The 25,627-nt window shown below is 35.4% G+C and overlaps 1 protein-coding gene across 1 annotated transcript; it reads left to right on the forward strand.

The window, feature by feature from the left end:
• The first annotated feature begins 780 nt into the window (after positions 1 to 780).
• Positions 781 to 24,981, forward strand: LOC149841856 (B3 domain-containing protein Os01g0723500-like). The gene is made up of 4 exons (XM_090001192.1): positions 781 to 904; positions 2,459 to 2,882; positions 3,046 to 3,236; positions 24,582 to 24,981. The coding sequence occupies exons 1-4, from the start codon at positions 821 to 823 to the stop codon at positions 24,822 to 24,824; spliced, it is 942 nt and encodes a 313-aa protein (XP_089857318.1). The 5' UTR covers positions 781 to 820; the 3' UTR covers positions 24,825 to 24,981.
• Positions 24,982 to 25,627: the final 646 nt, after the last annotated feature.

The raw sequence follows: 25,627 nt of genomic DNA on the forward strand, positions 1-25,627 counted from the left end.
AGAATGCAACCACCAAATCGCGCAGAATGAAGAAGAAGACCCGAGTCGTATCATATTTCGACTCGGTTTCTAATTTTGGGGTGGGCGACCGCCCACCCATGCCCACCCCTGGCTCCGCCACTGATGCTGAGTTTGACTCATGATTTTTACCAAGTACCCGACTCGGCTCGTTTTTTTTGTCAGCCAATCAGACCCGAGTATTTTATACATGTTTTTGATAAAAAAAACATTGAAATTATGCAAGTCTGAGTTTGAGATTCCATTTTAGTGACCTGACAAAAACCCGAACCCAATCATTGATTATGTGGGTGGGTTCGAGTTGATCCTGACCCAACCTTGACCTGAGTCAACGGGTTGGGTTTGGTTCATACCTAAGTGAGATCAAACCCATATTTGATTTAAGATGATGGTATCGGGTCTGGACTCGGGTTCAATCAGACCTACCATAAAAGAAATCATACCCGGGTCCTATTTGGATTGCATGAACGAAACCTGGACCATACCTGATAAAATAATAAATTTTAATTTTTATTGTAAAGTTGTGGATCTTAGTGAGAACACGAGTCAAGCCCAGGTCTGGTATGAAATTTCATAAACCATATCCGTCTCCCTATATTAATCAGATCATTTGAATCTGACCCGGATTCTAATCGGACCTCCAGGTTTATTACTGGCCCTATAGGGTTTAGTACGGGTCGGGTTCGGTTCAAACCTGGCCCATTGATACCCCTAATTGCCTATAAGGGCTAAGCCCACCGTCGGATGTGTTCTACTTTGTGATGCGAGGGTCCCCTCATCCGGTTTTGGTCGAGTAGTGAGAATGCAGCCTCCCTATGAAGAATGCCGGGAAGACAAGCCTCACTTCTTCAAGATTATGATTGGGAGGAGGTTTTCTGCACGACTTGTAAGATGCTCTCTCTCTCAGTGTTGGCTTGCAATTTGTGCTATACTCATTTGCAGTTTCCGACGATACTGAGGCTTCAAGATGCTCTCTCTCTCTCTCATAGTGTTTCTTGCAAAATTGTGATATACCCACTTGCAGTTTCCAACGGTACTTAGGTTTTAAGATTCCTTCTCTCGCGCCTCTATTTTCCTTGCTTTAGAGTTTTATGCTTACCCATGCTGCATTTTTATTTGGATTTGTTGGGGTGAACTGATTAAGGGAGATTCTAATGGGCCTAGACATGATGTGTTTTTTGGTTTGTTATATGTAATCTTTAAATACATCTTTATATGGTCTTCCTGTTCCTCTTGGACTCGCATCTTCTGGTTGCTTTAAAATGAGCTACTCCAGTTGCTTTCCTGTACAATGGAAGACCCTTTTGGGACCAGAGTATCTCGTGTATTGAAGCTATTTATATTTTTGGTCACTAAATTGTGAGTTTTTTTATCTACTTGTTTTTTCATTCAGTGGTGCTGAAAATCCGGTTCCTGTGGTTGTTTTTGGTGCAATATGTATCTAAGCCCTTCAGATCTTTTAAGTCATCCTCTACTGTGAGACGATAAGTTATAGTTCTATTATGGATGTGGTAACCATGAGAATTGTCCTTAGTGCTGGCGTTGGCACAGAGGACAGTGACTTTTGTAAGAGCATGTGTGCCTATGCTATTAAAACTGGATTTGATTCAGAGATAAAGCCGTGGTCGCAGAACTTAAAGGTTGCAGATAAACTTGAAGAGCAATAGAAACTCTTTTTCTGATTCCTTTTTGAAATTATGACTTAACTTGTGACGTATGCCTATCACACCATCCAAACGATGTATAGGTCATACAGCTGGAATAAGTTATGACTGCATATCTTAAAACCAGAGTAAATTACTGTATAATAACTTATTTGGATATAACTTCTGACACCTTATCATGCTATCCAAACAGCCCCTAAGGGACTTGCAATCTATTTCATGATAGGCAATTGTGGGATACCCCTGGAAATCTTCTCCTATAATCCCGTCTAGAAATGTACTTGGTTGGTGTTGCTGTTTCTGATCTTAAAGCACTGGATTTGTCCATGGAAATGTGTCATATCCATTGCCAACAACAAGAAAATTAAAGTAGTTTCTGTAGGTACTGAATCCTAAACATTTTATACACACACATATGTTTATACATGCATGTATGTATGTGTATATATCTGTGTGTGCACGCGTGCTTTATTTAGAAAATTTTTATGGGCCCATGGAAGAAAAGTCTCACTCTAATTCAAAAATTTGGAATTTTCTTGGATGTGTGCGATGTTGAATTAATACTATTCTGATTTTCTGTCTGTTTCCCTCAATACAACCATGAAAGTTATTTTCAAAGTTCAGGCAAGCAATTGTTTTGAATAGTTGATCAGCTTATGGTATGTAAGAAAATCTTTTTGACCAAGTCACTGGCATACATTGTATTTGTCGATGTGAATGACTTCTGAATATTAAATTCTTGCTGTTAATATATTGGTGATTTGGATATTTTGCAGAGGATACCGCCTGCTTTTTTAAAACATATTGAAGACTCTTCTAGATATGCCATATTGAAGGGGCCCAGTAATAATATTTGGCGTGTAAAAGTAAAAAAAAAAAATCATGGCATGACATTTGGGAAGGGCTGGAAATGGTTTTGTATTGATCATTGTTTAGAACTTGGTGATTTTCTAGTTTTCAGATATGATGGTGACATGCAGTTTAGTGTTCGGGTATTTGATAGAACTGCATGCGAGAGAGAAGATGCCTTTCATGTTAAGATTCACAAAAGAAATGTTTCATGGGAAAAATGTCGGATTAAAGTTGAAAGTCAGGACAATATTCAAGCAGCATCTAAGGGCTTAACAAAACCTTGTAATGATGCCTTAAAACATAAGAAAAGGATATGTAGTCAATTCACTCAACAACAAACAGCTAAAGGTAAAATCACTTCTTTATGCTAGTTACTTTATTTTTTGTGAGGTGCTCTTATCAATAAAGTTACGCCAGTCGATCACTATTCTTTTTGTCATTAGTGTTTCTATTTTCAGTTAAAAGCTATTCTAAGAATGCATTTCATTGACAAACACATTTTCTCCTGTAGGTCCAAATGGTTATGTTGTGAAAGAAAGTGTTGTGCCACTTCAATGTCGACGTAATGTCGTATCACACAGAAGAGCTATCACAATTGAAGAAAGACGGAGGGCAATTGAAGCAGCAATGTCCTTTCGGTCCAAAAGGCCTTATTGTACTATAGTTATGAGGCCATCTTATGTGTATTTTACTTTTTACCTGGTAACATTTTTATTTAAAGTTTTATGTTTATTGCCACTGAAAGATCTTCTTTTGCACATGTTTTTTTAGGAACGAACTTTTATTGGCTGTTGTATTATATAATTTGAGATTCCATAATTTCAGATGCTTGGTTTGAGCTTGTGCTTTGAATGTTATAATATGTACATTTCCCTTAAATTGCTAAATTTTGCCACTACTAGTACTACAGGATAAGATAAATGTAACCTTTTTATGTATTATTATTATATATATATATGTATGTATGTGTATATATGTATATATATAATTACATATATAATATATTTATATATATTATATATATTTTAGTCAACTTAGGTTGACTTTATCTAGCCGTTGGTGGCTAGTCCAACAACTAGAAGGGATCTCCCCTATGTCACATGGGTGCGGGTGCGGGGGTGCGGCAGGGGCAAAAATGTAATATATATATATATATATATATATATATATATATATATATATATATATATATATATATATATATATATATATATATATATATATATATATATATATATAAGGGGGTCCGGGGTTCCCCCGACGCGGGTTTTTTCAAATTTCATTTTATATACAGCTGCACGATAGCGCACCCATCTCGTCAGGAGAACAGTGAATACTAATAGCCAGCAAGGCTACCACCATCATTATCATTTATTATGGAGAGAGAAAATCCTTTACGAGAAAGAAGGATCAGGATTGAAAAGGCTGGAGCAGCAGCAACTGTCAGCAGTTGTCAGTAGATTTTTTTTTAAAAAAAAATTCCGCAGCCCATTTCATAGGGCAATTTTTTTTTAAAAAAAAAATCAAAAAAAAAAAATGGACCTAAATGATCCTGGGTGCGGTCAACGCACCCAGGATCGGGTTGATCGCACCCGGTGCCACACCCGCACCCGCGTCTAGTCGCGTCGACGCGGGTGCGGCACCCTGCTAGCCGAATCCCTGTGATATAGGATCTCCCTTTATTCCCTCTTCTCTCCTTTTTTCTCTATAAATGTGTGGGTGTCTGCATGTGTGAGGGTTGAGAGAGTGATGGGTAGTTTTAGTGTTTTGTGTGATTTGAGTATATTGTAGTGAGGATTAAATGTAATTTTCTTTTGTATTTTTAATGCTCTTTATTAATGAAGTTATTCATTCACATTCCATATGTTTCATTTTAGTCCTTATGTTTTTGTCCAAATGTATTAAGTTCTTGGAGTTCATTATGGAGTGCACTGGGATCTGTGTCATTTCGTGACATGGTATCAGAGCAAGGCATCATGTCTTGGAAAAGATTCATATTAATAAATGCTATGTATTCAAGGATTTTGCATTCCGGTATGTATCTTTGTTTTTCTATTTTTATATGTATGGTAGGTGTTTTTAAAAGGGTTATATTAAATGTTTTCTTTTGAAATTAGAATATGTAGAAATTTTTGTCTTTTGATATATGAAATATATGTTTTGGTTTATGGATATGTATGTTGAAAACTTATATTTTGCGAAAATATGTGGTTTCTTAAAATCTTATGTGTTTCATGTTTTACAAAATATTAAATTTTATGCTATATCTTTTTTTTGTGTCTCTTAATGTATGTATATACATAGATTATGTTTGGCACTTTTAATATATTGTGATGTTTTCTTGGTGATTTAAATTTTGTAACCATGCATGATTTTACTCTTGATACCTTTCTGATTATTATTGAATGCCATAAACATGGTTTGTCATCATGTACTCGAATGCATATTTTAATAATATTAAATGTGTTTCTCTATTATGTGTTATATTTTTTCCTAGTGGATTCTTGTGTTTATGGTTATTCTTGAGCATTTTTAAATCTTGTATTTTTAAGATTCTTATATGCTTGTCGCTTAGCCCTTAGTGGATTTATGTGCTTTTGCCCATTAGTGGGTTGTTGATTTGTGTACTTGTACACTCATGTAACCCTTAGTAGTTTACTTCTTTTGCATTGATATTCTGTAACATGCTTCTTAGAGATTTTATATTTGTTGGAATTTCTTGTATAACATATGTGGGTTCATGATTGAAGATAGTTATGTATGTTATTGAATTTTTATATAGCTCCTTGTTAATCTCAACATGTTTGTCTTCGATTGTCTCATATTTGACTTATGATTTAGATTTAACTTCTTAGAAGTTATTCTTTAATAAAATCATATATTCTTGTCTCTTTATTGAGATTTATTAGATCTTTTGTATGCCTTAGTGCACTTGTTCCTTGATTGGTGGATTTATGATTTCTTTATCTTTTGAAGAATACTCAAATTTCATGATTCCATCTCTATGTAAATTGCTTATATTGGGCATGATTCTTGGCAGTTATTTGCTTGTTTGTAAAAATTGTCATGAGACATCTTGTGTTGAATATGATTACATTGCATATGATTTCATCAATTGACATATTGTTGTGCATATGATTGCACTATATTCATTCTAAGTTTTCATCCATCTTTATTGGATTTGATTTGAAACTTTGTTTTTTCAAATCGGTTCTTTTATATGAACTCACTTATTTTAAAATTGTTTTCCGTGAGTATTTATTGCCTTTTTATGGCTTTAACTCAGTTCATCACAGAATTTTATATGATGCATAATTTCTCTTGACCTTGTTATTGTTCGGACAGAGTTAGCCGTTGAGGTGATTTATGTGTGCACCTCGAGTCATCTTATCAATTTGTAATTATCAAAGTTTATGAGTGTCGTGTTGACACATGTCTTAGATCTAATTGATAGTTGATTGGTCTTTTGGACCGATGTTGCTTTTGTTGAACCAAAGATATTTGATGGGGGCGAGCTGTGTGCACCTCAGTTTTTTGTCAGTTTATATTGTCGGCTTACAGTTTGGCTCTAACTGACGGTTGTTTGATTTCTGGTTCTGTGAGTGTGTTGTATAACTCATTTGTGTATTTGGCTTATTTTGATGGATGCTGATAATTATGTTTATCCGTGATGACTATCTTTTTTGAAACCATGGTGTTTCGAAAGTTTGTAAAATTTAATATCTTTGTCTTAACAATATTAGTTTGATTTCATTACAAGCTCTCTTACCTCGTGTGTTTCCTCTTATTATGCCTCTTATTTAAGTGTCATTTTATGTAGACAAGAGATGTTATTTTTGTTGTGAGTTATGTGCACACTTTGGTTATTCACACTTTTTGTGTGTTTGTATTATGCTCTTGTTCTAGTAATTGATGTACTTGAATATTGAGTTTTGTCTTTTATTTAAGTGTCATTTTATATAGACAAGAGTTGTTGTTTTGTTAATGTGGTGAGTTATGTGCACCCATTGGATATTCACACTTTATGTGTTTTTTAGCCCATAAGTGGCATTATGACTGTGCTCTTGTTCTAGTAGCCCATACACTTGAATTTTGAGGTCTAGTGAGGTGATTGCTTGTGGTGGTCAAACTATTGTTGAGATTTGCAAATATCATTCATTGTGTTATGTGAGATTTTTAAATCTCTCCACAATTTTTAAATTTTTACTTCACATTTGTCTGTGTATGAGAAATGGTTATTGAAATATTTTCATGCATTTTGCATTGAATATGCTTTAATTGCATGATTAAGGATACTTTAAATTTGTTTTGTCATTGACTGCCTTGTGTGTTTTGCATATATATATATATATATATTGATATTTGCAAAATATCATTTCTTGATATTTGTGGGATTTTAAATCTCTTCATATTTCTTATAAGTTTTTCATTATTATCTCTTAAAGTTGGTCCATAAGTGACTTTTTCATTGATTCTAAACTATTGCATGGTTCATTCATATATGCATTAGTTGTCTGGTTGATATTGCTTCTAAAATTAATTGATCCATGTTTATTTGTATCTTCTTAAATCCTTATTGAATGACTTGAATCATTTCTTATATCTTCCGCTATGTAAAAATGATTTGTTCTTGAAAGAAAATCTATCTGTGAGTAATTTACTCTCCTTTGAGAAATTTTGTGATTTAAACTCTTTTGTGAGTTATAGTGATTAATGATTTTATCTTTACAATATTTTATTTATGCATCTATCTTTTCAATAATATGCAATTATGTTATCTTGAAAATTAAGAACTATGGTTATCTATTGAGGTAAGTCTCTCAATGACTTGTGTTTGAAAAATTAATAATAAATTCTTCTTACTTTAAATGATTTTGAAAAATATTAAAGTGTCTTATTAGATATTATATATATATATAGTTATTTCTAATTGGATTGCTCTTTTGCTCTATTTACAGGTTCTCAAAGTATTGACGTTATTGATGATTCTAGAGACCTTTGAAGCATATCCAGGAAGATCTAGAAGTCTCTTCAAGAATTTGTATTTTGGAAGAATATGATGATATCTTGTGTAATGGGATTCTTTTTGTATTTTCAAACTTACATTGAGTCATTGTAAGTTTGAAGGGGGATGTTAAGTTAAATATAACCTTTTTATGTATTATTATATATATACCTATGTGTATATATACGGATATATATTGTTACATATATAATATATATAAATATATATATATATATATATATATATATATCTTAGTCAACTAAGTTGACTTTATCTAGCCGTTGGACCCTCTTCAATGTCTAGAAGGGATCTCCCTTTATTCCCTCTTCTCTCCTCTTTTCTCTATAAATGTGTGGGTGTGTGCATGTGTGAGGGTTGAGAGAGTAATGGGTAGTTTTAATGTTTTGTGCGATTTGAGTATATTGTAGTGAGGATTAAATGTAATTTTTTTTGTATTTTTAATATTCTTTATTAATAAAGTTATTCATTGACATTCCATGTGTTTCATTTTAGTTCTTATGTTTTTGTCCAAATGTATTATGTTCTTGGAGTTCATTATGAAGTGCATTGGGATCTGTGCTATTTCGTGACACTACATTGTTGTTGCTCGTTTAGATTCAGATTACCATATGAGGTATATGATAACTGTAGATGCTCATCATCAATATAATAGATTCTAGTGCAATACTTGTATGTTAAAGATTGATCTTTACTTTGTATTCCATGAAATAAAACTTTGTCTGGATAGAGGGATGACCATGTAAAATTTGAACTTCACATTGTAGGGAAAAAGTGATTTACATGAATCCATTGTAAAACTAAAAAGGTAGTGGGTCTAGTAATGAGTTATTGAGATGGCAAAACTATTTCTTATAGTAGAGGTGTATTTTAGTAATGGAATTATAAAGAAAATGATGGAAATTGAGTTCTAATGAAAGGACTCGCCAAACAAGGAAAGATAAAAAGCGATGTGGCTCAATGAGAATTCTCAGCGTGGTACACAAACATTTAACACTACATAAATGCAATTCTTGATTTAAATAAATGATGAAATTGCTCTTATATTATGAACAAAAGGAAAAGAAACAAGTTGTAGATATAATATTGTGAAACCACACGAGGTTGAGAACATACCGAAGGGACCAGATACTTATGAAATATTAGCAAATTAACTGTACTTATGATTCAGTCCCTACTAGAAAAATGCAAACTCAAGAGGAAGTCCAAACACCTTTCACACATAGTGTCCATTTTTGTCCACCCCTCCATGTCCTACTATAGTTATTCTCAATGTAGAACTCATGAAAACAATGATATCTCATCTTCTCTGGTATCCTTGTGAGACACCAGGCTACAAGAACATTAGGTGTCAACATGTGACATTCAACAGAAAAGAAAAGGCTAATATAGAGGTCTATTTTTCTGAAAATCAGAAAGCACAATGAGTTTCAGATGTGAAAACTTATCAGGCAACAATTAAAAACTTCTGGGTGAAAGGAAAGTCATGTTCTATGAACACATCGCTTCTCTAAAATGTCTATCTCCTGTCTGCAGTTTCAACAAGTACAACCAAAAGGGTGGATGATGTGAACTTTATGATTCTATTGGACAAATTAAACAGGCTTGCTGAGACATCGATTCTTGATCTGTTGTACAGTTGTGGGCTGTGCTTGGCAGGCATTGTCAAGGAAATCAAGGTTGAGAGAATCTGCCAGGGAAACTTTTAAGCTTAATGCACTAAAAATGCATTCTCCATGTTTTTAAGTCTCTTTAGGCTCTAATTTGCCTTATTTTTTTATATATAGAGTGGTACCTTCACATAAATCAGCTAAGGGCCTCCACTTGTTTGAATTCTTTTAATGTTTCACTCATGAAGGATTGATATATACCAGGAATTTAATATGACAATTCTTGACATGATTCAAGATGTTTAATTAACTGATTATCCAAGTTGGAGATGTTTAATGTAGCAGCTTTTGATTATTGAGTGCTCTTTCAAGTTGTTACTCAAAATACTTTAACCCTTGTCGTTATCACCCACTGGATCTTGAATCATGGATTGGAACCAACAATGCTGTAATCCTGGATACATACTCTGATATGGTTGTCTTTTCCTCTCCGCACTTCCATAGCTCCATTGAGTTGTCAGTGGGTCCTCCAAAGGTCACTCTTAACATGACCTTACAAACTATGTCACATAGGTGCAGGTGCGGATGCAGGTATTGTTAATATATATATATATATATATATATATATATATATATATATATATATATATATATATATATATATTTGTGCATTTATACCAAAATACCCGATAGGGGTATTTTGGTCCTTTAACTATGTATTTTTTTAAATCTTTTAGGTTTTTCCATTTTCTTATTTTTGTTTTTTATTTTTTATTTTATTTTTTGTTTTTTATTCATGTAAGGGACCATTGGGGGCCCCACTCAAATAGACGTTGGGGCTCCCCAACTACTATTGTGGGAGCCCCAATGGCCCCCTCTTTAGTGTGTTCTCTTTGTGTATATAAAGGGGTCTCCCCCCTCTAGATTTGTATGAGTTCTTTCACATTCTCTCCTTGATAATATTCATTTTTTTGCCTTTTGGCATTCACCCCGTAGTGAGTTTGTGTATTTTGCACAGTAAGTGCTTGTGTTATTCGGTTCATTATTAAACTTTTTGTATTTTCGCATCTCTTTACATGGTATCAGAGCTCGAGCTCGGTTTGGTTCTTTGTATTCTTGAAAGTTTTTTAAGATCTTTGTAAGTTCTTTCTCATCCCTATTTTCTTCATCATCATGGAGCATGACTAAGGGTAGAGCTATCCTTCAAACTCAACGGTTCAAATTATTTGATGTGGGCGTCGACTATGGAGAATCATCTTCGTGGAAAGAAACTATGGGGCTTCGTGATGGGGACCACTCTTGAACCAACATTGAAGTTCACCAAGATCGAAGGTGGCCTTGAAAAGGCTCTTGATAGTAGGGGTGGCAATCGGGTCGGGTTGGCAGGTTGGCGTGTCGGGTCGACGGGTTGTCGGGTCAACATACCTCAACACGAACACGACCCGTTTAATAAACGGGTCGGATGTGGCAAACACGAACACGACCCATTTATTAAATGAGTAACCCGACATGCCACGGTTAACCCGTTTAATAAACGGGTCTGGTCGACACGACCCGATTACACCCCCATCTGTATTATGTTCTATCTTCTTTCAAGAAATGGTGCCTGTTAAAATGCTTTGGTAATGATGAAACATTGTAGGTCTTTTTCGTCACTGCAAAAGTTAGTAGCATTCAGATAAAAAAATAAAATAAATAGTGACCAAGATAGGTTGATGATGCAAGAGATGGTCACCATAAATGCTCAAAGCCGCTTGAGTTTATTATTTCTGCCAGAGACTGAAGGACAAGAAAGAATCAAAGATTCAGGCAATGCTGACATTGCAGTCAACCTCAATGACAAGAACAACCTCGTGCTTCAGTCTTTTGCCTCCAACTTTCCAATCTAAAAAGCCTATGTCTTCCTTGCATCAAACAATGGTATTACTATCACCAACAAAATTTAAATCCCAAACTATTCATCATCCATCCCCTGTCAAACGTTCTTTCAGTCAAAAGATGTTGATCCTAGGTGCCAAACTCAGAAGTCCGAACCTTCAAGACTCACTAAATTACACAAGTACCCTTAATGCAGAGAAAAAGAAAGAAAATGTGAAAACCCATTCAATGCACAAAATATCATAAGTTATGTCATTAAAAGCTGAGAGCCAAGAACTTATCCATTAAATAGACAAGACTAGATGGTGAGTTGCTCTGCTGCACCTTTAGAAGCAAAAACATTCTTTTCGGAAACCGCATCTGGGTAATCTTCCTTGCAACGTATATATAAACGGGTTGCGGGTTGACAGGTTGACCCGCCCGCCTAACCCGTTTATTAAACGGGTCAGCCGGGTTGGCGGGTTGGCATACCCCTAACACAAACCCGACCCGTTTAATAAATGGGTTAGGCGAGTCGACCCGTTTATGACACGAACCCGCCTAAGAAGCGGGTTCCGGGTCGGGTTGGCGGGTCGTGTCAAATTTTGCCACCCCTACTTGATAGTAATGATCATATTAAAGCTATTAATGAGCATCAAACAAAAGTAGAGGATTGGAAAAGTAACCACGCCAAAATTTTGGCGTGGTTCATGAACAATGTTGACATAAAGATTTGTGCCAACATTGCTAAGTTTAGAAGAGCCAATGAAGTTTGGTTCTTTCTTAAGGGTATGTATACCCCAAATGATCTAGCTGGACAATTTTTTTATCAAGAAAAGATTAGATCCACTAAACAAGGGGACACGAGTTTCCAGGATTATTTTAGTGCATTGTTTCTCCTTTGAGATGAACTTGCTCTTCTTGAGCCCAAGTGGGTGGCTCCGAAAGACATTGAAATGAGAAGATAACAAATTGAAAAAGAACATTTCTTTCAATTTCTTCGTGGTCTTAGACCGGAGTTTGAACAAGGGCATCCCTTCTTCGTAGAAGCAATGCCTTACCTATTGAAGATGCCCTTGCCGAATTATGCCAAGAGGAAACTCGTCTTGGTATGACTCATAAAAGTGATGAGATCTTGGCCGTTACTAGGCCGGGATCCAACGTTAAGCCTTATAGGCCTCCCAACTTTGCCAAAAATAATGGTTTTAGAAATGGTGTTACTTGTAATTATTGTAATGAATCGGGACATATTAAACCGGTTTGTCCTAAGCTTAAAGGAAAGGTGGTCGCGGTTGGTGAAAACGTTCCAAATAAAGAAGTGAACAACAATGGAGGAGACATTAAAGATACTCTAAATCAAATCTCGGAGGCACTTCAACATCTTCCTAAGTTTTCCTCTACTTTAGGTGCTGCCATCGCAACCTCCTCATCTCCTCCAGGTATGTGGATTTTGGACTCCGGTGCTTTCTTTCATATGACACCACATAAAAACATCTTTTCTAATGTCTACTCCACCCCTACAACATCTTACGTTTCAACAGCCGATGAAACTTCTTTAAAAATTAAAAACATTGGAACACATGATTTAAAACATTCTCAAGAATTTTTTGTTCCAAAAATCAATTTGAACTTATTTTCAGTTTCTCAAATTACCGATCATGGTTACAAAGTCTCTTTCTCACATGAAGATTGCACCATGCAAGATCTCCGGTTAGAGAAGCTGATTGGGCAAGGTCATAGGAAGGGCGATCTATATTTTATGGATTTTTGACTCTACCATCCAAGTTATTTTGTAATTTTGTAAATGTCAAAAGTATAGAAGTTTGGCACAAGAGACTTGGCCATCCGAATTTTTCAACGATGTCTCTTTTCTCCATTTTTGGGAAACTCTTGTAATGAAAAAGTTAGGACTTGCAAAGATTGCATCTTTGGTAAATTAAAAGCTATTCCATTTCCTCAACGAAGTTTTGTTTCTACAAGACCGTTTGAATTAGTTCATTCCGATGTTTGAGGACTCTCTCCTTGTAATGAAAAAGGGCGGAAGCACCAATAAAGCAAACCACTCTTGAAGAGCGATCTCAAGAGCCAAGAACACAAACACTAAAAGTGTATACAAAAACCCACTAAAGGGAAAAATGACTAAAAGTCATAAGTTGGATATTATTGAAGAAAGAAAGAAGAGGGTAAAAAACCCTTATCAATACAAGAGAAAGCCTCCTCTATTTATAGAGGAGGAAACCAAAGAGGAGGGACCACAAGGGGGCTCCCATCTAGTCGTTGGGAGCCCCAACGGTCATAAATATGATCGTTGGGGCCCCAACGACAAGATGAGTGGGGCCCCTTGTAGTCTTACAATATGCAAAACAAAAAAGAAAAAAAGAAAAAGAAAAAGTAAAAAAGGAGAGAAAAGAAAAAGGGGAAGGATTACACGGGGATTTACCAAAATACCCCTATTGGGTATTTGGAGAATAAGAAAACAAAAAAAAAGAAATATGTATATATATACTTATATATATAAGTATATGTATATATATATATATTTATATATACATAATTTAACACGCCCCCTCAAACTTTACGGGGAGAAGACCGAAAGTTTGCTAAGAAGAAACATAAATCGTGGAGTTGGGAGCGCTTTGGTGAAGAAGTCAGCCAATTGATATTCTGAAGTAACGAATGATATTGTGATAGTTCCTCTGAGATATTCGTCTCGAACATAATGGCAATCCATTTCGATATGCTTTGTCCGCTCGTGAAAAGTATGATTGCTTGCAATGTAGATCACATTTTTGTTATCACGGCAGAGCTTGGTGTGAGAGGAAATGAGGACGCCCATGTCACCAAGGAGACTTCTAAGCCATACGATTTCCATAGTTGTCATTGCCATGACCCAATATTCAGCTTCAGTGGATGATAGTGAGACCTTTTGCTGCTTCTTGCATCTCCACGAAATGAGAGATTCACCTAAAAAAATGCAAAGACCAGTAGTTAAGATACGATCATTAGGATTTTCTCTCCAGTCAGCATCAGTAAAAGCAGTTAATTCAAGAGATGAGGAAGAGGATAAGAAGTGCCCTTTGGAGATGATATTTTTGATGTATCGCACAATTCGCATCACGATCGCCATATGAACTAAAGTAGGTGCATGCTGAAACTGGCTTGCAACATGAACCACATGAGCTATATCTGGACGGGTGATGGATAAATAGGTGAGAGATCAAATTAATTGACGATAGGGGGTTGGATCCTCAAGTAGAACACCATCCTCAAGTCTCAGTTTTGCATTGATAACTTCAGGAGTCTCAACTTTCTTTTCATCAGATACTCCTGACTTGGTACAAATGTCTGCTGCTAATTTCATTTGAGATAGAATGTATCTTCGGGAGGAGTAAGCCGCTTCAATTCCTAAAAAATATCTCAAGAATCCAAGGTCAGACATATCAAAAGTTTCCTTTAACATAGACTTCACATCATTTACCCCCTTTTTGTCACTCCTAGTGATGATCATATCATCAAAATACAACAGTAGAATAACAATGAAATCACCTGTTTTCTTAACAAAAAGAGCAGTGTCAGTGTAACAAGAAGTAAATCCCAAATTGATTAATACATTACTAAACTTGTCATACCAAGCTTTAGGAGCTTGCTTAAGTCCATATAAGGCCTTTTTTAATTTTAAAATTTTACCATTTAAATTCATACCCGGAGGTGGTTCCATATAAACTTCTTCACTCAAACTTTCATTTAAAAAGACATTTTTAACATCAAGTTGAAAAATTGGCCATTTTTTAATAGCGACTATTGCAATAAGAGTTCGAACACTAGTCATTCGAGCAACTGGGGCAAAAGCTTCATCATAATCCACCCCATATTCTTGAGCATACCCTTTAGCTACTAATCTAGCCTTATATCTTTCTAAAGAGCCATCACTCTTAGTTTTTACTTTAAAAACCCATCTAGATCCAATGAGTTTCTTGCCATTGGGTGGATCAATGATTTCTCAAGTTTGTGCCCTTTTAAGTGCATTAAGTTCCAATTCCATTGCTTCATTCCAATGAGCATATTGTTTAGCATCATTATAATGAGACAATTTATGAAATGAGTGAAGGGCTAGCAGACATGCTCGAAAATTTGGAGAAAAAGAATCATAAGATACAATCTATTTGGTATTTTAGAAATACGATTTGATCTTCTTTGAGAGGATTCTTCAATCGACTCATTTTGAGAGAATTTTTCAAGGGCACAAGGAGGATTACTTTCATTCCTTCTAGAGTAGACTTGTGTTTGCATTAGTATATTTTCTTCTAAATTTTGGTCATCATTTGGAGGTTCAAAATGATCCTCTACGAGAGTTTCACTAGATTCAACATGATCATCTATGACCTTTTCTTGAGGTAACAAGTCAAATAAAAAGGAGTAATCAATATTTTCATTTGGTTTATGCGAAAAACCATTTTCTTCTTCTAAAAATGTGACATCTTTTGAGATATAAAGTTTGTTTTTTAATATGTCAAAACATCGATAGCCTTTTTGTTTTTCGCCATATCCTAAGAAAATACATTCAATTGCCTTGAAGAAAGTTTATCATTTTTGTGAGTTAGAACAAAGCATTTACATCCGAAAATTCTTAGTCTTTTATAATCAGGAGACATATTGTAAAGTTTTTCAAATGGAGAAAGATTTTTCAAAGAAGATGAAAGGGGTTCTATTGATAAGATATGTTGAGGTTAGAACCGCTTCGACCCAAAAGGATTTTGGAATGTTTTTTGAAATTAATAAAGTTCTTGTGGTTTTTATTATGTGTCTATGCTTTCTTTCTGCAAGACCATTTTGTTGCGGAGTGTTTGAACAAGAACGTTTGTGGCAAATACTATTTTCTTTCAAATAGATTTGAAATTCATTGGACATATATTCGCCTCTCGAATCGGATCTAATAATGGATAGATTTCCTAAAAATTGATTTTTAACCATTACATGGAATTCTTTAAAGAAGGAGAAAACTTCGGATTTGCGACTTAAGAAGTAAATCCATGTAAATCGAGTAAAGTCATCAATAAAGACCACATAGTACAAAAATCCTCCTTTGGATAAAATAAGAGAAGGTCCCCATACATCGGAATGAACAAGTTCAAAAGGCCGAGTGGTGACATAATTTCTTTGAGGAAATGGAATAGCTTTAGATTTTCCAAAAATGCAATCTTTACAAGTCATGTGTTTGTCTTTACAAGTATTGTTTAGAAAAGGAAAAAGATACATCTTTATAAAATTTGGATGACCAAGTCTCTCATGCCAAATTCCAATACTTTTGTCCTTTATAAGATTGCAAAATGACTTTGATGGAAGAGTCAAAAAGTCTATAAAATAAAGATCACCCCTTCTATGGCCTTGCTCAATCAGCTTCCCTGACTGGCTATGTCACAGGGATTCAGCTAGCAGGGTGCCGCACCCGCGTCGACGCGACTTGACGCGGGTGCAGCACCGGGTGCGGTCAACCCGATTCTGGGTGCGTTGACCGCACCCAGGATCATTTAGGTCCATTTTTTTTTTTGGATTTTTTTTTTAAAAAAAAATTTGCCCTATGAAATGGGCTGCGGAATTTTTTTTAAAAAAATTCTGCTGATAGCTGCTGCTGCTCCTGCCTTTTCAATCCTGATCCTTCTTTTTCGTAAAGGATTTTCTCTCTCCATAATAAATGATAATGATGGTGGTAGCCTTGCTGATCCTTCTTTTTCGTAAAGGATTTTCTCTCTCCATAATAAATGATAATGATGGTGGTAGCCTTGCTGATCCTTCTTTTTCGTAAAGGATTTTCTCTCTCCATAATAAATGATAATGATGGTGGTAGCCTTGCTGGCTATTAGTATTCACTGTTCTCCTGACGAGATGGATGCGCTATCGTGCAGTTGTATATAAAATGAAATTTGAAAAAACCCGCGTCGGGGGAACCCCCGGACCCCCTTATATATATTACATTTTTGCCCCTGCCACAACCCCGCACTCGGGTTTTTTGGAAGTGCCGAATCCCCGCACCCGCGCCTGCACCCGCACCCGCACCCGCACCCGCACCCGCACCCGCACCCGCACCCGCACCCGCACCCGCACCCATGTGACATAGCTGACTGGAGATCCTGCACGGTGCAATCTTTAGGTGAGAAAGAGACTTGGCATCCATAATCGGTGATTTGGCAAACGAAAAAAAAATTTAGATTAATTTTTGGAACGACTCTTACTTTAGGAACGAAAAAGTTTTGAGAAGTTTTAAAATCAAGTGTTCCAATACTTTCAATTTTTAAAGATGTCCCATCGATCGTTGAAACATAAGAAGATATGGGTTCGGAAGAAACATTAGAAAGAGAGTTTTTATAAGATGTCATATGAAAAGAAGCACCGGAGTCTAGTATCCACATACCTGGAGGTGATGAAGAATAGGCGATGGCGGCTCCTGTTGTTGAAGATGAAGAAATCTTGAGAAGATGTTGGAGAACTTCGGAGATATGATTAAGAGTTTCTTTGATATCTCCTTCTTTGACACTTTCTTCTTCCTTCTTTGGAGAATTTTCTCCAACCACGACCACTTTTCCCTTAAGCTTTGGGCAAACTGGCTTGATATGTCCTGGTTCATTACAATAGTGACGAATCACTCTCTTTCTATATCCATTATTTTTGTTAAAGTGAGGAGGTCTATATGCTTTTACATTTGATCCGGGCCTACTAACGGCCAAAACTTCATCACTCTTAATACTTATGCCAAGACGAGTTTCTTCTTGGCATACTTCGGCAAGAGCGTCTTCAATGGGTAAGGCTGATGCTCTAACTTGTTCAAATTCCGGCCGAAGACCATGGAGGAATTTGAAAAAATGGTCATTTTCAATTTGTTCTCTTCTCAACTCAATATCTTCCGGAGCCACCCATTTGGGCTCAAGAAAAACAAGCTCATCCAAAGAGGGGTTAAAGAACTAAAGTAATCACGGGCACTCGTATCCGCTTGTCTAGTAGAACAAATTTTTCTTGATAAAAAAATTGTCTAGCTAGATCTTTTTGGGTATACATACCCTTAAAAAAGAACCATGCCTCATTGGCTCTTCTAAATTTCGCAATGTTGGCACAATTTTTGAGGTCCACATTGTTCATAAACCATGCCAAAATTTTGGCATGGTTACTTTCCCAATTCTCAACTTTGGATTGATGGTCATTGATAGCTTTGATGCGCTCATCGCCATCTAAAGCTTTTTCAATCCTACTTTCAATTTTAGTGAGAATAAGAGAGGGTTCGGGAGTAGTTCCCATAACAAAACCCCAAAGTTTCTTACCTCTTATATGATTTTCCATAGCGGAGGCCCACATATGGTAATTGGATCCATTGAGCTTAAAAGAGAGCTCTACTTTAGATTCGCGCTCCATAGGTACCGAATAGTCTTCCTTTCTTCAAAAGCTTGAGAGGCACACGTCCCAAGACACCAAAAAGAAGAGAAGCTCGATCACCAACCTTGCTCTGATACCATGTAATGAAAAAGGGCGGAAGCACCAATAAAGCAAACCACTCTTGAAAAGTGATTTCAAGAGCCAAGAACACAAACACTAAAAGTGTATACAAAAACCCACTAAAGGGAAAAATGACTAAAAGTCATAAGTTGGATATTATTGAAGAAAGAAAGAAGAGGGTAAAAAACTCTTACCAATACAAGAGAAAGCCTCCTCTATTTATAGAGGAGAAAACAAAAAAGGAGGGACCACAAGGGGGCTCCCATCTAGTCGTTGGGAGCCCCAACGACAAGATGAGTGGGCCCCCTTGTAGTCTTACAATATGCAAAACAAAAAAGAAAAAAAGAAAAAGAAAAAGTAAAAAAGGAGAGAAAAGAAAAAGGGGAAGGATTACATGGGAATTTATCAAAATACCCCTATCAGGTATTTAGAGAATAAGAAAACAAAAAAAGGAAATATGTATATATATACTTATATATATACGTATGTATATATATAAGTATATGTATATATATATTTATATATACATAATTTAATACTCCTTTCATATCTAAGGAAGGTTTTTCATATTATGTAATTTTTGTGGATGATTACACTAGATATACATGGATCTACTTTCTAAACCGAAAATCCGAAGTGTTTTCCGTCTTTAAATAATTTCATGCAATAGTTAAGAATCAATCTTTAAGTAATCTATCTATTCTAAGATTTGATTCGGGAGGAGAATATATGTCAAATGAATTTCAAACTTATTTACGACAAAATGAGATTTGTCATCAAAGATCTTGTCCTAACACACCGTAACAAAATGGTCTTGCAAAAAAAAAAGATAGGCATATAATAGAAACAACTAAAACTCTTTTAATTTCTAAAAGCATTCCAAAATCATTTTGGGCCGAAGCCGCTTTAACCTCAACATATTTAATAAATAAAACTCCTTTGTCTTCTTTAAAAAATGTTTCTCCTTTTAAAAGACTTTATAATATGTCTTCGTATTTCAAAATGCTAATAATTTTTTGTTGCAAATATTATGTTCTTACTCACAAAAAATGATAAGCTTTCTCCAAAGGCTATTGAGTGTGTTTTCTTAGGATATGGTGAAAAACAAAAAGGATACCAATGTTTTGACTTATCAAATAATAAACTTTATATCTCAAAAGATGTTACTTTTCTTTAAGAAGAAAACGGTTTTGCAAATGATGAACCAAAAGAAAACATTGATTATTCTTTCTTATTTGATTTACTACCCCGAAAAGATGAATCAAATCCTATTGAGATTCTTGAGTCTCTTAATGAGGATCAAAATGAACAAGCTTTTAACAATGAAAGAAATGACTCTCATGAAAGTGTAGATGAACATGAAACAAATAATACTTAAGTTTATACTAGAAGAAGTGAAAATCCTCATCCATGTGCTTTTGACAAATTTTCTCAAAATATGTCTTTGGAAGAATCTTCTCAAAGAAGGTCAAGTCGTATCTCTAAAGCACCAAATAGATCTGTGTCTTATGAATTTTTTTCACCAGATTTTAGAGCTTGTTTATTAGCTCTCCACTTCTTTTATGAACCATCTCATTATAATGATGCCAAACAATATGCACATTAGAATGAAGCTATGGAAGATGAACTTAATACACTTAAAAAAGCTCAAACTTAGAAAATTATTAATCCTCCTCAAGGAAAGAAACCCATCGGATATAGATGGGTTTTTAAGATAAAAACAAAAAGTGATGGTTCCTTAGAAAAATATAAGACTAGATTGGTAGCCAAAGGATATGCTCAAGAATATGGGGTAGATTATGATGAGACGTTTGTCCCGATAGCTCGAATAACAAGTGTTCTAGCCCTTATTGCAATTGTTTTTATTAAAAAATGATATTTATCAACTTGATGTTAAAAATGCTTTTTTAAATGGAGATCTTAGTGAAGAGGTTTATATAGATCCTCCTCCTGACATGAATTTAAATGAAAAAGTTTTGAAACTAAAGAAAGCATTATATGGCCTTAAACAAACTCCCAAAGCTTGGTATGATAAATTTAGTAATGTATTAATTAATTTGGGTTTTGTCTCTTGTTATACTGACACTGCTCACTTTGTTAAGAAAAAAATGTGATTTTATTATAATTGTTCTTTATGTTGATGATATGATTATCACAGGAAGTGACAAAGATGGAGTAATTGACATTAAGTCTATGCTAAAGAAAACTTTTGATATGTCTGACTTGGGTTTTCTGAGGTATTTTTTAGGTATTGAGGTGACTTATTCACAAAGAGGATATATTCTATCCCAAATGAAGCTGACTGCGGACATTTGTGCTAAGTTGGGGATTTCAGATGATAAGAAAGTAGAAACTCCTAAAGTTATAAATGCAAAATTTAAGACTTGAAGATGGTGTTCTACTTGATGATCCTACTCCTTATCGTCAATTAATTAGATTTCTTACTTATTTGTCTATTATTCGACCGGATATCGCTCATGCTGTTCATGCAGTAAGCCAGTTTCAGCATGCCCCTACGACATTTCATATGGCAACTGTCATGAGAATTGTGTGATACATCAAGAACACTATTTCAAAAGGGCTTTTCTTATCCTCTTCGTCATCTTATAATTTAACTGCTTATACTGATGCAGATTGGGGAAGTAATCCCAATGATCGAATCTCAACTACTAGTTTTTATATTTTCTTAAGGGATTCACTTATTTCTTGAAGGTGCAAGAAGAAGCAAAAAATATCCTTGTCATCAACAAAAGCTGAATATCGTGTCATGGCAACTACAATCATGGAGATTGTATGACTTAGAAGTCTTCTTTGTGACATGAGGATCATCATCTCAACTCCTTCAAAGATGTGCTATGACAACAAAAGTAAGATCTACATTGCAAGCAATCGTACCTTTTCATGAGCGCACCAAGCATATTGAAATGGACTGTCATTATATTCGAGATGAATACCTCAGAGGCACTATTACATTGCCTTATGTTACATCAGAATATCAGTTGGCTGACTTCTTCATCAAAGCGCTTCCAACTCCTTGTTTTTTGTTTCTTCTTAGCAAACTTTCGGTTTTCTCGTAAAGTTTGAGGGGTATATATATATATATTTTGTGTATTTATACCAAAATACCCGATAGGGGTAATTTTGTTCTTTTACTATATATTTTTTAAATCTTTTAGGTTTTTCTATTTTTTTATTTTTGTTTTTTATTTATGCAAGGGACCATTGGGGCCCCCACTCAAATAGATGTTGGGGTCCCCAACAGTCATATTAATGACCGTTGGGGCTCCCCAATGTCTATTGTGGGAGCCCCAATGGCCCCTTTTTAGTGTGCTCTCTTTGTGTACATAAAGGGGTCTCCCCCCTCTAGATTTGTATGAGTTCTCTCACATTCTCTCCTTAATAATATTCATTTTTTTGCCTTTTGGCATTCACCCCATAGTGGGTTTGTGTCTTTTGCACATTAAGTGCTTGTGTTATTCGGTTTATTATTGAACCTTTTTGTATTTTCGCATATCTCATTACAGGTACGGGTGCGGATGCAGCACTTTAAAAAAACTTGGGTGCAGGGGTGCGGGGAGTATATATATATATATATATATATATATATAATTTTTAACAATTTTAAGTTAACACTATGTGTATTTGTGTGCATTTATGTATTTATATATATAATATAGATAAAAATGGACTTGATTAGGGTTAACTGAATCTACTTTTGGATAGAAATGGACTTCAGTGTGGTTGACTTCACCTAACACAAAGGAAGCTGTGTCCAAGTGTCGCACCCGCCTGGGTGCGGGCGTGGTGCCCTGTTAGAAGAGTCCGTGTAACATAGCTTACAAATGTATTCTGACTTGGATTAAGGTTCAGGTGAGGTTGGTCATTGGATCCTTGACCACATCTAAATATGATTACTTATTCTGAAACTTAAATTGAATACTGTAACTTATATGATTTTCTTCTTTTCACAAGAGTTACAATAGTGTCCTTGATTGTTACTTTTTTTAGTCACACAGATTCCTACTATTGAATCCCAGGTATAGCACAATGTCCTCTGTGCCAGCCTGCCAGGTATTCAATGCTAATTACTTGATTCAAACCACATTTCGTTATTGGCAGCTGAGCTAGACACAGCCCTTCGTGTATTCCAGTTTTGCATTTTGAAATTGCATTGAATTTTGCTTGGTTTTGCTCTGTGACTCCCTTACCACTACCAGTTGTTTTATATAGGAAAAGAACTTGTGCTTGATATTTGTGGTCTTTATCTCTTAAATAAGATAATCATGATGAGAACCTCTGTTAGAGTGGAATTGATCCACTATTGTTGCTGATAACGAGTAGCCTATTCTTATGTATGATTTTCGTCTTCTACAATCAGTTCTGGTGGCGTAATAATCCTATTATTGCTAGTTAATGAACAAAGGACTCTATGAGATCTACTTATATAAGGCAATTATTTAAGTTTTGTCACGGTTCATCTTGGAGAACATATTGGGATAAGAAGTGGAATGAGAATGTGAACAAAGTTTTCCTTCAATATATAGTTCTTAAATTTTCACATGCAAAATTCTCTAATTATAGCACTTTTTTGTAATTTATAAAATTTTAGAGACCTGTGACACTAGTCTCCTTATATTTTCTTCGCTTGTGCTGAATGGAGCTCTACTTCTTCTCTGAGGTTTTGGAATATCAATCAGTTATGCTATTTAAAAATAAGTTTCATTTGTAACTTTATTAGATAAGAAGGAAGTTCTGGAAATGTGAGAAATATTAAAATTCCAGCATCTCAAAGAATGTGCTTTGTCCAGAGTGGAAAATAGATCTTCATTGAACTCATGCATATTAAATGGAGTGGAAAGCATCAAATATGTTGGTTATTGAGAAAATATTAATCCGAAGAATTTATTTTTGAAATATTTGGCCATCAAGATTATGAGATTTTGATAGCATGTTCATGAAAACAAATGCTTGTAGTAATGCAGTTGTTTAGTTTGGATAATAAACTTGATGCATATTAAGCACACCAATCAGATGGTAGGAACACTTTTGGAAAAGAAAAGGGAAGTGAAGTTATCTACTGCTGCTTGTTTGTACCAACTTGATTTCATGATTTCACGAAAGGAATTGAAATGCACTCTGATGCCATGACTGATATATTAAAAGGTGGGGCTTGATGTATTTCATATTATAATATGGTTGTCATTTTAACATTCATTGTTGGGAATGAGTTGGATTGGAAATGAAGGACGTGTTCATCTCCATATATGGCAGCTGTTGCTTATGAGTAATTATTTTGGGTTTTGTCAAGAAAAGTGGTTATCACCAAGGGGCAAAAGATGTTTGTAAGCAACCTTCAAGAGATGCACGTGTACAAGTATTAGCCACTAGTTCACACATTGCATCTGTTGCTTATTTAGGACCCTTTGATAGGACAGACTCGGTCCTTCACTGTGCAGCCCTCCACGTTTGTTTGAAGGGCTTCAATTATATATGTTATTCCCTAAATAAAGTCACTCCATTCTTTTTGTTCTGTCAAAAAACAGGATAAGAAATAAAGAATTTTATTATCTTGGGTATGACAGAGATATGTATTAGCATATACTTAAACAAGAGCTAATATGCTTCATTTGGTTTCAATCATTCTTGAGGATGATTGAAAAATAGGAACCTGCAAGTAATTCATGATTATTTTGGTTTTATCTGCTCCTTTCTAGAGTTTCATTATCTTCTCTTTCTCTGCTTTCTACATTCTTGAGTTGGCCATTTCTCTTTGTGAAAATGATGTGCCATTTGTTTCATTATTTTCTCTTTGTTCTACCCATAAATCTTAATCATGTAGCTTTGCTTGTATACAGTTGATGCATCTACATCTTAGAGTCTCTCTTGGAGGCTTCACGGAAAACTATCCTGAAACATGTCCAGTTGCTTTCTTTGATGGAAAGTGTTCTAATGTTTCCTATATGACTATGCATGTGCATGTGCCTGCATACATGTGTGTGTGTGCGCACTACATGACATTCCATATCACCATGTCCAACATGTTTATGATGGTTTATGTAATCTTTGTGATTGCAGCATCTTCCTACTAGTTTTAGGCGTGAGCATCTTCCTTGCAGTACGCTTGAATTGACTCTTTGCGACCCATCTGGAGAATCATGGCCTGTGCGCTATGTATGGTGCAGTAACCGTACTGCAGGACTTAGTGGAGGTTGGTCCGCATTTGCAGTTGGCAATAACCTTGAAGAGGGAGATGTATGTGTTTTTGAGCTTTACAAGCAAAATGAGATGCATGTACATATTTTCCGGGTGGTGAAATAAATCGTTCCCCTAATCAGGAGATGCATGATTGCTTATTGAAGCAGACGGCCGTGTGCTATGCTTACAAAGGATGATTATCATTGTTGTTTTTCTCTTCTCTTGATATGAATCTAGCTGATAAATGCATCTTCGATTAGGGTTTATCTTGTATTAGTTACTATCCTTCTTTTCGTGCCAATCTTTTGTTGTGTCTAAGGATTTGATTATTTTACGGGTGTCAATGGGTCGACCCAGACCAAACCCTATAGGATCTGGGTATGGTGACAAATAAGAAGACCTGATTAAGATCCGGGTCGGGACCTCTGAAGGTCCGATTAATACATGTATCCGGGTATAGTTTGTGAATTTTTATACCAAGCCTGGACCCCACTCGAGTTCCGATTAAGACCCTCGATTTTTTCATGTAAAATTGATAAAAAATGTTATTTTACCAGGTATGATTTCTCTTATAGTAGACTCGATTAGACCTGCGTCTGGACCTGACACCATACCCAAAAATCTGGTCCAAGTCTGGTTCCACCTGGGTCCAAACCAAACCCGACCCGTTGGCACCCCTAGATTATTTTGTTGTATTAAAGGATTTGTGATACCATTTTTTAGTAAGAGAATATATTATGTTCAATTTTATTTTAGTGCTTTTCTAGTTATATGCATTGCAAAAACCTTTCAACCAAAGAAGCTGCATGCATTTGACAACACAAAACATGCTCACGTGCATGCAACGTGCACATGCAAAGTCTTGGTGATGTTTCTCTTGGTTGAGCCAAGCATAATAGAGTATCTACCTAGGCGTGCAACAATGA

This window comes from Nuphar pumila, chromosome 3 (genome assembly GCF_984573655.1).
Source record: "Nuphar pumila chromosome 3, dmNupPumi1.hap1.1, whole genome shotgun sequence".
Classification (NCBI taxonomy): Eukaryota; Viridiplantae; Streptophyta; class Magnoliopsida; order Nymphaeales; family Nymphaeaceae; genus Nuphar; species Nuphar pumila.

What these genes read in the sequence shown, in the direction of transcription:
- LOC149841856 (XM_090001192.1), top strand. Translation starts at nt 821, where the DNA reads ATGCAGCCTCCCTATGAAGAATGCCGGGAAGACAAGCCTCACTTCTTC. An exon ending in GGAGGTTTTCTGCACGACTT is followed by an intron (nt 905 to 2,458) that starts GTAAGATGCTCT and finishes GATATTTTGCAG; the next exon opens with AGGATACCGCCTGCTTTTTT. An exon ending in TGTATTTTACTTTTTACCTG is followed by an intron (nt 3,237 to 24,581) that starts GTAACATTTTTA and finishes TTGTGATTGCAG; the next exon opens with CATCTTCCTACTAGTTTTAG.